The sequence below is a fragment of the Ranitomeya imitator genome, chromosome 5, assembly GCF_032444005.1.
Source record: "Ranitomeya imitator isolate aRanImi1 chromosome 5, aRanImi1.pri, whole genome shotgun sequence".
Taxonomy (NCBI): domain Eukaryota; kingdom Metazoa; phylum Chordata; class Amphibia; order Anura; family Dendrobatidae; genus Ranitomeya; species Ranitomeya imitator.
In genome coordinates, this window is record NC_091286.1 from 497,360,742 (window position 1) to 497,375,578 (window position 14,837).

The following is a 14,837-nucleotide window of genomic DNA, read 5'->3' on the forward strand; positions in this document are numbered from 1 at the left end:
ACTGCATTATGCCGCAGTGTAACGCAGTCCGTTTAACGGACTGCTAAAACGCTATGTGAGCGCTAAGTGGAGGGGAATATGGAGGGGGCACTGACTGCAGGGGAATAGCGAGGGGGCACTGACTGGAGGGGAGTAGGGAGAAGGCACTGACTGGGGGAGAGTAGGGAGGGGCCAATTCGCGGCCGGACTGTGCCTGACTGATTGGTCATGCTCAGCCGGCCGCGACCAATCAGCGACGCAGGATTTCCGTGACAAACAGACGGAAGTGGACCTTAGACAATTATATATATAGATGTAATATATGTCACTCAAAGCAAGGATCACCAAGCTACAACTTCCCTACTTTAGACTCATATAAAGAAAGCAATCACTGGACATCATGGTCAGAAGAACAGAAGGAACAAGGCAAAGAGGAGGACCAGCAACCTGATAACTTGATACTATCAAGGTAATGGTGGGGAAGACCCTGGTGGAGTTATCTAGGCTTGCAAAAGATCAATCTTTCTTACAAATCATTTATCCATCAAGTGACTATACCTTGAGATCAAGCTGAAGGCCATTAAAGGAAAAAAAGTATTTTCAGTTGGGTCAGTGCTTGGTTTTCCAGATATCAAGCTAAGAATCCAAGCCTGTGTGATTGATGTGCAGCCACTTCTGGTAAAGGTAAAATACTGCTATGCCTCTGATGCAATCACTTAGTAAATACTTTGGGATATCATACACAAGTATTCTGGAGATGAAACCGTACATGACATAGATGGAAAGTCAGCAAATAACATTATCAATACTACTGCAATTAATGAATACATACATGAATTTCACTATTGCTATGCATAAAATGTAAGGTACGGTACTTCACTAACAATTATTATTTTTTTTTTTTAACCAAAGATTGTAAAAGCCATCCAACCATGATAGAGTGACCTAAATTTGGATTATGCCCAACTCTAGTGACTCACGTCTCCATGTGCTCAAACAAGCCTTAAATGGAACCTATTTGTCTATATCGCTATTAATCTGTAGATGTAGGGATATTTTGCAGGTCAATCACATTGGGAAAGTGCCCGGCTGCTTTACTGAAAGTCCAGCACCCAAAAGAAAATGAACTAGCTTTCAGTCATGTAGGCATATGTCCTAAGCAACTACAGTTGCTGATCACAGAGAGGTGCCTATAAGTACACCCAGCACTGACGGACAGCCGGCTCTGAATGGACATGCTCGAGAGACAACTGTTAGTCAATGTGCCTGGGTGCACTTTCGGTTGCTGCTCACTGTGAACTGAGAAATGACTAAAGGTGTTCCGGCATGTATCTATGAATGAAAGCTGAAGGCTGCTGAAAGGAATAAAGCTCATTCCCATTGGGTCTCACAATCTAGATTCCCTATCAGTACACCATTGGTATGTGGGAGGAAATCGGAGAACCCGGAGGAAACCAAAGCAAAGATGACAAGAACATACAAACATTTTGCAGATGCAGACCTCAGTGCTGCAAAGCAACAGTGATAACCACTGAGCCACTTACAAGTTCCCTTTAACTGAGAACCTTATGCTTTTTATATGTAGCAATATTGTTACAAGAATTTGTTATACTGAAAATAACAGCGTACAACGGTCTTTGCAGAGCACTAAAGTAAGTCTGCTCATACGTATCTTCAGCAGGTTATATTTCCAATCATTTGTATTCTGTTTTATGGGAAACGTTTCAACTTCTCCCACTTGTTTTTCCATCCAAATGTCCGGGTGTCAAATACTTTCTACATTACGTTTTAGTAATTGTTAGACAGCTCATGTCTTCTGCGTGTAATGTAGCCTTTTACAGCAAATCAAGACAAATCTCTGGAACCAAAACTCTAAATTCCCAATTTCTCATAGTAGAACAGTAGTTTTGCAATAAACCAGATTGTTATAAAGGGTTAGCAAGCAACAACCATGGCAGCCACAGAGCTACAGATTTTCCACAGAAGCCAGGCTAATCACATCTGTTCTGTAATATATCCCAGCACAGTCCCACACATGATAGTGGCTAGAAGTCTTCTTGTGGACATATGGTAACGTGTTACCCATGGCAAGCCTCAGTGATCTAACACACTTGTAATTTCAGAATTGCACAAACAAATGTGAACAAATTGAATGATTATTGTGATTATTGTGATCAGTATTTTAAAAAAACCTTTAAACTTAAAAAAAAAACAAAACCAAAAAATATCAAATGACTAAAAACTGAAATATGAACATCCAGACAACAAAAAATAAAAAAATGCACAAAAGACATGACATGTTCAAATGTTTTATTCTTCTGTGGGATCAAAGAAAGCAGTTAAAGTGGTACAAAACCAATAGTTTTACTCAAAAGAAATTGGCACAAAACATTGCATGCTTCAGTAATATTCCTCATAAACTCGATCTTTAAAAAGGGGTTGTTACAGGACGTAAATATTGATGACCTATCCTTTACGCACTCCCCGATCGCCATAGACGACGTATCCTACGTACAGGTCATCCACTGATAAGTCCTGGACAACCCCATTAATGTTCACTGGGTTTATGATCAGATAATTTCAACTCCAGCATCTTCATAAGCTAATCCAACTTTTATTTTTGATTTTATTTTAAGAATTTTCTTGTTCCTTATGCTTTAGTTTCCTGTTGTTATTTTAGCAGATGTGCGATTCCTATGAGATAGTAAAATCCAATGCATGTGAAAAGCAGTTTTTAAAATCCCATTCACACTTTGATTTTCGCTTTGCTAAATGTTGCAGGAAGAGAACGAAAATCATAAAGAAACAAAGATGCTAGATTGCACATGTGCTGCCTGGAGCCAATATTAGGCATGTGTGGATCTACACTTTAGGAAAGCCTCCGAGATATGCACTCCTTCACATTTATGGACCATTTGCAACAAATATGGAGCCTTAACTACATGAGTATGTTCTAAACTCATCTAAAATATGAATTGTTACACCTAAAACCAACTGGCCTACAGTTTTTGCATTTTATAATAATAAAAAAAAGAATGGAATGATGATGCGTAAATAAAACAGCACATGGTCTAGATCTAATTCCGTATTTGCAAGATTGTTATGCCACGGGGCTGCCCATCAGACGTTCATTTCGTAAAGAAGTCAGCCTCTTGTACCATTTCTTCTCTGCTTCTGCCTTTTCAATGTACAGCTGTCAAGAAAAAAAAAGAAATTAAGTAAATTCATGGGCAATATTATAACCACAAAAAATCCGCTCAGCTTGTATTTTAATTTTTTTTTAAAGTCATGTTTTCCACTTTAAGAACTCCTTGGTATATCCATCTCATAGGTTTCCTATCATACCACTGAAACTGCCATTTGCTTTGGAGCCAGTTCATCACATAGCCTATTAGATGCCTAAACAACCATCATATATATGTATAGCAGATAGCTAAAAACTTATGGCCTTCAAGGTTGAAGCCTGACTGCAAATACATTTTCAGATTTATTAAAAACATTTCTAAAGTTCAAATATTCTGCTACTCAGATCTCTGCAAATATCTGCCATCCTTCTTTCCTCCAACCATCAAAAACAAGATAATGATCTAACCCTGCTGAAAACGGAAGGTTCAGACTTCAGTTTTCTAATGTGTAGAGATTATCCTGAAATTACAACTCATAACGTATTCACAGGACTTTCCACTAAGACTGTAAAATATATAAAATATGATAACTGGGAACTTCTTGTACATACAACATCATTGTTATGGGCAGCACATCATCTGTTTACACAAGCCAATGAGCTGTCGAGAACGACTTAAAAGCCAGTGTCAAAGACCCAATCACTAGATGAATTCTCATGCTGTCCATGTGTACCCAAGCTTATGATTAGTAACATAGTAACATAGTAACATAGTTAGTAAGGCCGAAAAAAGACATTTGTCCATCCAGTTCAGCCTATATTCCATCATAATAAATACCCAGATCTACGTCCTTCTACAGAACCTAATAATTGTATGATACAATATTGTTCTGCTCCAGGAAGACATCCAGGCCTCTCTTGAACCCCTCGACTGAGTTCGCCATCACCACCTCCTAGTAATTGCTTCCAAATATCGGTTAGTCAAACTGAGCTTTTATGGAAAAAGAACCCAGGTTGTGGGGCCGCCACCACCCAGAGGAACATATCTGTATCCACCAAAACACCAGCCATGAAGTATAATGCAAGCAGCAGTCACAGTGGCCTTAACAAGGCTAAAAGCAAGAGCTGTGTGTGACTACAGCAATGAATAATGCCAGAGTCAGCAACGCAGATCAGCCTTAATGCAGAATTAGATTGCACAATGGAAGTTGTAGGGGCAGGCTGTTTGATCTCAATGTCTGGGGTCATGTCTTGACAGAGCAATAGATCTCACTCACATCACTAGCAGTCTCACGAAAAATATCCTTCATATAGCCAATCTGTTGCAGCTTTTTGGAGTACAGGGCTACGGTAGCCATAGAAATGTATAGCCTTGTCTTCACAAGCTTTTTCTGCAGAGGCAAACATGCCTGCATACTTTACCTACAGATGTCTGGGTATATAGTGAAGAAGATCATCATTAATTTCAGTTTATTTTCTGCAATGTCATACTGCACCCCAGGGTGCATCTGCTATGAGGCTAGATGACCATCTTGCCTCAGGTGGGTGGCAGTAGCTGTTCTGCCACCATTGATAACATGCTGCCTTCTGAGAGTTTGCGGTCTTAACTTCTTCCTCTCACTTACTGATTCAGATGCAGAACTTCCTGGTTACCTGTGATCAAGTTTCTCTGTGTGGGACATGGAGGTTGGGGATAAAGGAAGCTTACCTGCACTGCTCTACTGCCAAAGAATACCTAAACCTGTGGTGGACTATGGCTAATGTTTTTCTCAGGAGCCTCTCTACACCATAAAGATCCATCTATGCTTCACAAGAGGAGAAAATGTATCATAAGTCCAGTGCAAGTGTATATAAAATATTGTGGAAAAGCTTTAGGGAGGTGTGGGGAAAAAGCTGCAGAGTAAGAATGTTTAAATTCTTCTAGGTACTCCTGCACAAATGTTGGATTTTGTAGGATTATACTCAGATGTACATTGAACCAATTACCCAATTTGCCAAACAGGTGATAATCATTTTCATTTGTATTTTTCGGATTATAAGTCCCACTATTTTTCCCCAAAATTTGGGAGGAAAATGGGGATGCTTCTTATAAGCAGAATATACCTGCGGTGGAGTGGGTCACAGGAGGCAGGGTTGCTGCTACAGGACGCCAGCGGTGGCATCAGGAGTGGGACAATGCTTCGGTCCCCGGGCTGGAAGGAGAAGTGTCCTGGCAGTGCGAGGCTGCGAGCCTGGGCTTTCATAAAATGTTGGTGTTGAGCAGAGTTCCTGTGACCCCCGTTCCACTGCAGCCGCTCCCCTGGGTAAGCTACTGTAAAAATTGTACTATAAGACGACCCACCATTGTACTTAAAACATTTTTTCCTGTTTTCCTCCCCATAATCTGGGGTGTGTCTTATAGTCCGCAAAATACGGTATGTGGAAACAGTCACTAACTGAATAAGAAACAGCTATGTAGGAGGCTTAAAACTGGAGTTTAGTTCTCCAAGATGTTTGGAGCAACTTCCCTGTGTGCAAGTGTCTTTATAAGAATTGATGCTTCTATGAAGGCAAAGGGTGGTCCTGCTTAATATCAGTTTGATTTAGATTTCTCTTTTGGTCAATGTTAATTAATAAAAATAAACTATTAACACTTTTATTTTTTAAAGCATTCTTAATTTGCATTTTTTCCACACTAGCCTACAACTTTCGCACAGTACCATAATAAATATATAGGCTGCTCATAGTAGTATACACAACAAGTGGTCTGTCAGTGTCGAGATGAAATCCGGCTCCAAAGACTACGGAGAAATAACCATACTACTGGTTTCACAACTGTTACATTCTGCTCTGCAAATTAATTTTTATTTGACATATCAAATGTAAGGTGTCAAACATTGTCTTTATAAACCATCAGAAGACGTTTACAAGGCACACGAGTCTGCATGAGTAATGCCATGAGGAGACCATCACTTATGGATGTCATACCTATGCTACTCCTGGAATTACAGCATAGGTTGAGATAATGCATGGAACCCTCTAGTCATCCTTCCAGGTACACTGAAAGCTCAGCATTACATTGATATGGAGAGGGAACCAGAGGTATGGTCATTTCTTCAAAATATCTCAAGAGCCATTTTTCAGCATGAGACCAGGTCGCATGTTGCTTGTACAAATGTCAGCAGCAAGTGTGTCCTAAATGTAATACCATGTCCTGCAGCGTCTCCGGCCTTGTCTCCCAGCGAGTATATCAGGGACATCATTCTTCTCGTTGTTGCAAATTCAATGTTGAAGAGTGTATATCTAAATTTATTTATCCATACATACCCACAGTATATATAAAAGTATACAGTTTATTCACTGGTGGTATACAATTATGCATACAGCCCATAGGGATGTAAAATTTTGTATTTTTCTTCTTCATTTTTATTTGTTTGAGAGAGGGGTGAGGGGGAACCCCATACCAATTTTCATCCCAGGCTGCTGAAAAACTAAGATCTGCCCTGACTACAACCCTAACACCTTCCTCTCAAGGCTTATGAATGATAAGCTCTTTGAAGTTGTGTTGCTGATTACACCCTCACGTAACTGTATTAAGTCTGGACAGAAAGACACACGGACCCCATTTGTCAGCAACAGATGTGCCCCTCCCATTTTTGGTTGCACCGATCTTAATCTAGCATTTTGCAGATATACATTTTCTTTTGTATATAAGAAGAAACATTTTCAAAACAAAAAAGTAAATGAAAAGTCCCATCATCTTGAAATGATGTGTGCAGAGAACTTACATTTGGGTGTGCAATGGAGTTATCATCCAGGTATTTTATGGCAGTCGGCATAGTACTAATATCTGCTTCTTTCTCATCTCCAAAAAAATCGAAAGTTCCCACACCTAATATGGCGGATTCATGTTTGCTGTCACTGGTTTCTGTTGACTAAAAATACCATAAAATTTACAACATGTACAAAAGCAAAATATACTTTCTAAATAGACTACCAGTACAGCTTTCACACTGCATTCTGGCACAGTTAGGTGGCCCCTTTGGAGCTTATGTCCAAACCCCCCGCAAAACTGGATTCGGGAGTATGCGACGGCGTGGCCATAGATTATAATATATGGCACCGACAGACCAAATATGTGATCTGCTGTGTATAATTTTCGGGCGTGTAGACCTACCCGAGATGGACACTGTGACGCAGTCTACTACATCTGAGTATCCGCCTCCAGTAGGTGTATAAGCCTGAAAATGACACACAGTAGAGCACATGTTCGCTCTGCCAGCACCATTATTGTCTACGGCCATGTCGGAGAATACACCTGAATCCTGATTTGTAGGGGTTCAGAAGTAATCCCCGACTGGGCCACCGAACAAGTGTCGGAAAGCAATGTGAAAGCACCCTTATATAAATGAAGGACATCCTGTACTCAAGGGGTGCTCAACCATTGGCATGGGGGCCATATGTGGCCAATGATGCCATACTCTGTGAAGCCTTCAAATCCAGACATAGAAATGCTCATCTCTCGAGTGGCTGCTCACATGCAATTTCCATGGAAGGGAGATGAGGAGTGGCACACCATTCATGAGTTGGCTTGGGCAAGTAATAATAGTACCATGTAGTTCTCCTGTAATTGTGAGAATTGAGTCATTTGACCCCATTTTGGCACTCCAGGAAGGAGTATACGAGTTAGAGAGGTAGCCATGCAAGCATGTTTCTGTCTGTTGTAGTTTAGGGAACTTGTGAAATGCTAGGCCATCACCGCCTATTCTCAAGATAGATCAAAGTCCTGGAAGCTGAGCCTACAGCTATCAGACATATGTGCCAGATGGAGTTGAAACAACAAAGACAATATTCACAAGTTGCAGATGACTTTTGGGCACATTTTCACAGTTTTCTAAAATCGACTAAAACTAACCTTTATCACAATTTTTGGAAAGTTGTGGCAAAAATTAATAGGTCTTACCATGATATCGATCATAAAGGCAAAAACAATGTTTTTTACAGTGAATTCAGAGAACTGCAACAAAAAAATAACTGCGGCCAAAATGCATTTCCAGACATACGTGGGAATGCATCAGCTTAAGGGAATCTGTCAACAGGATTTCTCACCCAAAACTATTTATATGTGCATGTAGTATTTCCAAAGACAAATCCAGTAATACCTTTACATGGCCAATCTGTTTTTTCCATTACTGAAAAAATCAAGATCCTGAGATATGCAAATGTATATGATAGATCTGAAGACTCTGTCACTCCAGCTCTATTTTCCACACAGCACTGTCTCCTCCTGCTAGACTGATGGCTCTTTTGTCTGAAGTCACACAGCATACAGACTGTCAGTCAAACAGGAGGTGAAACTGGGTGAGGATTAGAGCTGGAGTGACAGAGGCTTTAGATCTACATCCTCGTATCAATTTAAATGCTGATTTCTCACTAACAGAGGAATGGACTGGCCATGTAAAGGTATTGATGAACTTGACTTGTGCTTCCTGTGCATGTAATTAGTCAGGGGGTTGAAATCCTGCTGACAGATTCCCTTTAACTTAGATAGTAATATGCATTTAAGTTTTATTGTGGTCGGTGTGAAGGCCTCAGTATGACCCTCAGATCAGAAAAAGTTGAGCACTTCTGGTTTAGATGATCCAAGCTGTGGGTGGACAGAATAAATGATACGACTTCTGGAGCCAGAAGTGTGAGTGACCAGGTAACAGAACAGTTCATAACCTTTCATCACATGAATGACATATAAGGCTGGAGACCAGCTCTAACTCTCTCGCTGCATTGATGTCACCTAGAAAAATTAGGACACCATGTTTCATGTTGTAAATGTGACATAAGTCACATTGTTTTGTCACAGATTTTAATCATATTTTATGGGACTCCATGACATTAAGCAGTCGTAGTCTTGTAAAAAAAAAAAATAAAAAAAAAATCTCACGCCAAAGTTATAGCAGAGATGACAGTGCACTAGCACTCGTGTCTTTCCCTGCATGTATTAATGGCGAGTTCAGTATTAAAAGAAAGAAGGCCATTTACTATAATTTTATGGATTCCGTCTCTAATTAAAAGTGAACGCCTCTCTTACAAGAGCTGTAATTATGTTTAGTAGTATGCCTTAAAATGGATACAATGGTGTCATGACAGGAACACTAATCCATAGCAGGGCCTGCCCATTATAGATTATGTGTCTATCCAGACGTCAGTCTTGAGGATGAAGCTGTCCGAGTACATTCATGTGAGGGACAGTGGGCTGAGGATCCATTTCCACCAAAATGAATCCTTTCTCATTATGTAGCCGCTAGCACTTCTTCATACATAGCATCTGGAGAGCCGCCATAATATAACAATCACTTTTCACAATCGACAATAACATGATTTGTGTTTTGATTCTCTTCCATTATGATCGATTTATGGCAGAGATACGTACAGGCCCTAATGGCAGAGAACAGTTAGCGCACTATTTAATTTGGCGACAAGAAACAGAAGGCAGCGTAATCCGCCGGTTCACAGAGTACATTCATCTTCAGCCACTCATTTATAGCAGCGGATGGGAAATCTTTGATTCCTCCATTTCCTTACAGAGACTTGAATGCTTAACATATCGTTTTTCCATTCTAATTAGTATTACCCTCCTCATTATACCACTGACGTGGAGTCCGTCCTTCCTAACCGTCATAGGATCTCTTCTGTACAATCTACCATTTCACTAATTAAGAAGGAATTTTACCGCAGGAGGTAATGTATAGGAGGCTAGGAACTGACAAGTGGTGACGTTCTCATCATCAGAATCACATTGCTCCCACATGAGAGATGGCAAAGTATCTACTTCGAGTCCAACTTAAAGTCAATTACCATTGGCAATCCTTTCAGAAAAATGCAACATCTACATATTGTGTATACCCACATTGAGTTTTTTATGTTTTCTATTTATTTTCAGCTCATTTTGACTCAGTGTAATGAAACAAAAATATGGTTCCTACTTGGAAACAGTGCACAAGCAGGTGGAGATACATTATTTTATTCTGATCATGGCATTTGTTAATACACAGGACTGCCAGCAATGTATTTTTATATCTTTACCATTTCATACACAAACCTATAAAATAAGTAACCATGAAGCAGGAGGTCAATCTTTATGAATCTCCATCCAGTGTTGGAGTCCAAGCTTGAGATCGGTTAGGTCTTCATCCATTGAAGAAACCCCAGGTTTGGATGGTTTTCAGCTGGGGAGGTCGCATCTTGGCACCGTCCTGGTTGAAAACTGTATATATCCCAGATATGGATTACGGCGTGGGACACAGCGACGGACAGGTATGGGTATATTGTTGGTTTGTTATTTTTATTACAGGAGATCGAGGGCGTCGCATGGAGTAACAATAAAATGGAAAAACTGTGTGCGGTTTTATTTCATTTAAATACTTTATTCTGGCTGTGCCTTTATTTAACATGTAACAACTATAGGATTAGTAATGGATAGGTGTCTTATTGGCACCTCTCCATTACTAAGCCGTGGGCTTGATGTCACCTTACAATATAAAGGTGACATCAACCCCACAACTATTACCCCACTTGCCACCGCTACAGGGCAAGTGGGAAGAGAGAAGCTAAGTGCCAGAATTGGCGCACCTTCCTAAGCTATTATTATCAGCCCGCAGCTGTCTGTATAGCCCTTGCTGGTTATTAATTATAGGGGGACCCCACGTCAGTTTTTGGGGGGGTCCTCTATTTTAATAGCAAATAAAGGCTAAGTATACAGTTGTGAGCTGATATTAATAGCCTGGGAAGCTCCATGGGTATTACCCCCTTGCAGGCTATAAAAATCTGCCCCCAGTGGTTTGTTTTCCCTTTGCTGGTTCTGAAAATTGTGCGGGAGCCCACGCCATTTTTTCCTCCCAAAAGAATCCTTTATATAAATTACATACATGTCCCCTAATTTGCACACACAAACTACTAATTGGATTGGTCACTGACATCTATATATCCACCTATTCTGCATCTATTTACTGTATGTAAACGACAAATGAATTAACGCCTTTTCTTCTATCTTTCTGTGCAATATAATTACATATATATATAAATAAATATATATATATGTGTGTGTGTCACTGACATATATATATATATATATATATATATATATATATATATATATATACACACACACACACATCTATTCTATATGTATATATCTATTATATCTATTGTATACTAACCTGTCAGTGTGATTGTACTGTACGGCGCAGATCATTTGCTGGCTTTTAATCTATCTATCTATCTATATACAGCACAGACCAAAAGATTGAACACACCTTCTCATTTTAAGATTTTTCTGTATTTTCATGACTAGGAAAATTGTAAATTCACACTGCAGGCATCAAAACTATGAATTAACACATGTGGAATTATATACTTAACAAAAAAAGTGTGAAACAACTGAAAATATGTCTTATATTCTAGGCTTTTCAAAGTTGCCACCTTTTGCATTGATAACTGCTTTGCACACTCTTGGCATTCTTTTGATGAGCTTCAAGAGGTAGTCACCGGAAATGGTCTTCCAAAAATCTTGAAGGAGTTCCCAGAGATGCTTAGCACTTGTTGGCCCTTTTGCCTTCACTCTGCGGTCCAGCTCACCCCAAACCATCTCGATTGGGTTCAGGTCTGGTGACTGTGGAGACCAGGTCATCTGGTGTAGCACCCGATCACTCTCCTTCTTGGTCAAATAGCCCTTACACAGCCTGGAGGTGTGTTTGGGGTCATTGTCCTGTTGAAAAATAAATGATGGTCCAACTAAACGCAAACCGGATGGAATAGCATGCCGCTGCAAGATGCTGTGGTAGCCATGCTGGTTCAGTATGCCTTCAATTTTGAATAAATCCCCAACAGTGTCACCAGCAAAGCATCCCCACACCTCCTCCTCTATGCTTCACTGTAGCAACCAGGCATGTAGAGTCAATCTGTTCACCTTTTCTGCCTTGCACAAAGACACGGAGGTTGGCACCAAAGATCTCAAATTTGGACTCATCAGACCAAAGCACAGATTTCCACTGTTCTAATGTCCATTCCTTGTGTTCTTTAGCCCAAACAAGTCTCTTCTGCTTGTTGCCTGTCCTTAGCAGTGGTTTCCTAGCAGCTATTTTACCATGAAGTCCTGCTGCACAAAGTCTCCTCTTAACAGTTGTTGTAGAGATGTGTCTGCTGCTAGAACTCTGTGTGGCACTGACCTGGTCTCTAATCTGAGCTGCTATTAACCTGCGATTTCTGACGCTTGTGACTCTGATAAACCTATCCTCAGAAGTAGAGGTGACTCTTGGTCTTCCTTTCCTGGGGCGGTCCTCATGTGAGCCAGTTTCTTTGCAGCTTGATGGTTTTTGCAACTGCACTTGGGGACACTTTCAAAGTTTTCCCAATTTTTCGGACTGACCTTCATTTCTTTTTTTTTTTTCTTTTTCAAACAAACTTTATTGAAATTTTAAATTTAAATGGGAGATGGAGAAAATGAGGATAAGAGAAATGAAGGAAAAGGGGAGGGAAAATGGGCGGGAGTGTAGGAAAGAAAAGGGAAAAAAAAGGAGTGAGAAGACACTTGTGAAATACAAAAACAAGTAATCGCATTTACATTAAAGTACCACATAATCGCATACCAGCGTAAATAAAACTTCCGAACGAACAAGTCTCCGAGAATCGAAACAGTAATTCAAATTGCGATGTATTATGGGAAGACCTCTGTCCAACGGGACCATTTATCAGAAAATCATTTAAAACTATCGTTAGCAATGGAGAACTTTTGTTCATATGTTTTGTGAAGAGCAATATGTTCCACTATCTCTTGGACGGAAGGAGGTGTAGGGTTCTTCCAATTGTGTGCAATAGCAATTTTTGTCACCAGTAAGATATGAATAACAATAGCCCTAAGAGAAAAATGTAGAAAATTTAGACCAACAGAAAGCAATGCCATCTGAGGGGAGAGGACAATGACCTTCATTTCTTAAAGTAATGATGGCCACTCGTTTTTCTTTACTTAGCTGCTTTTTTCTTGCCATAATACAAATTCTAACAGTCTATTCAGTAGGACTATCAGCTGTGTATCCACCAGACTTCTGCTCAACACAACTGATGGTCCCAACCCCATTTATAAGGCAAGAAATCTCACTTATTAAACCTGACAGGGCACACATGTGAAGTGAAAACCATTCCCGGTGACTACCTCTTTACGCTCATCAACAGAATGCCAAGACTGTGCAAAGCAGTCATCAAAGCAAAAGGTGGCTACTTTGAAGAACCTAGAATATAAGACACATTTTCAGTTGTTTCACACTTTTTTGTTAAGTATATAATTCCACATGTGTTAATTCATAGTTTTGATGCCTTCAGTGTGAATTTACAATTTTCATAGTCCTGAAAATACAGAAAAATCTTTAAATGAGAAGGTGTGTCCAAACTGTTGGTCTGTACTGTATGTGCTTTGACGAATATTTCCATTGAAAACTATGTGTCAATGACAGAGAATTGCTGTATGTAAAAGCTCATGTTAAAATTGCATTGCAATCAGATAGCAATCGCACTGCATTTGAACGCAAATCAGATACTAGGTGTGAAAAATCAGTTTGTACTCGCATAAAAAAAGCATTACACTCGCATGATGCTTGAATTACACTAGTCCGACTCTCCTACATCAAAAGCGTACCGATATTAAAATCGCTAGTGTGTCTCCAGCCTTACATTGAGAACGTACCTTGTGGTCCACAAACCAGCCACTTATGAGCCAGATGGTCACAATTGCTGTCATGCTATCGTATGATACAGGAGAAGGACCAGAGCGGTGCTGGAAACGGCAGAAGACGGCAAGGGGATGTCAATTAATGTACACACTATTCATACATTATTGACAGCTAATTTGGGTGCAATAATAATTACAAAAAACAACGCTGGTACTTTAAAAGGTCAATGCGTTTCAGTCAACTTAAACAATTTATTTGTTTGTTCTGTCTTGTAACTCTTCCTAGATCTGTTTTAAAGGGAACATATCAGCACATTTTACATATTGTAAAAGTGGTACCATATGGCTCTGAAGGCGCTTCTCCAACAATAAAGATATATATACATATATATTGTTAAGTAGTGAGGGGCAACATTTAACTTGATAGAAGGGTAGTCCAAGTGCACTGATACTCCCCCAGCTTGATCTGCATGTTGTTTCTCTCCTAGTTTTCTCATGACTGGCACATTGGATACCACTTTTTTAACGGTGACAAGTGCCTATCAGCCATATCACCTCTTCCATATGTAAAAACATGCTGACAGGTCCCCTTTAAATGTACTGCCTTGCAATATGTCCGCTGCTAGTCATCTAGTGCAGAGATTCGGCCACTTCCACCATGCAGCCTCTTGTCTTATCTATGGGGACACTACTCTAAACCCGTAGAAAATGCATTAACGCTCCCGTGACAGCACGTACGGCTTCTAGCAGCTGGAAATAAATATATAAACACACATTATTAAGCTCTGGTACTTAAATATACACCATGTAAAGCATATTAAAAGTCTAGAAATACAACCGCGCTGAGCATGAATTATCCCCATAAATCAGTTTAAAATGGTTGCTGCTCATTTTCACAGGGCAGAAATGTGAATAAAGATCTCGTCGAGCAGTGTGAGCTAAATAAATTCTGCTGTGACCTTCAGGGCTGTCATAAAGCATGATTCTCAATGAAGTATGTTGGGCAAGAAAGGCTGCGCTCATAAACTGCCCGATCTC

General features: G+C 40.0%; 1 protein-coding gene across 2 annotated transcripts in view; it reads right to left on the minus strand.

Moving 5' to 3' along the window:
• Positions 1-2,275: 2,275 nt before the first annotated feature.
• Positions 2,276-14,837, minus strand: part of RSRC1 (arginine and serine rich coiled-coil 1) — a 452,089-nt gene continuing 439,527 nt past the window's right edge. For both annotated transcript variants that reach the window (XM_069727439.1, XM_069727438.1), the window contains exons 9-10: positions 6,871-7,017; positions 2,276-3,172 (exon numbers count right to left, since the gene is read on the minus strand). In XM_069727439.1, coding sequence (XP_069583540.1) covers positions 3,080-3,172; positions 6,871-7,017 — 240 coding nt within the window. In that variant the 3' untranslated portion in view covers positions 2,276-3,079. The remainder of the gene's footprint in view (positions 3,173-6,870; positions 7,018-14,837) is intronic.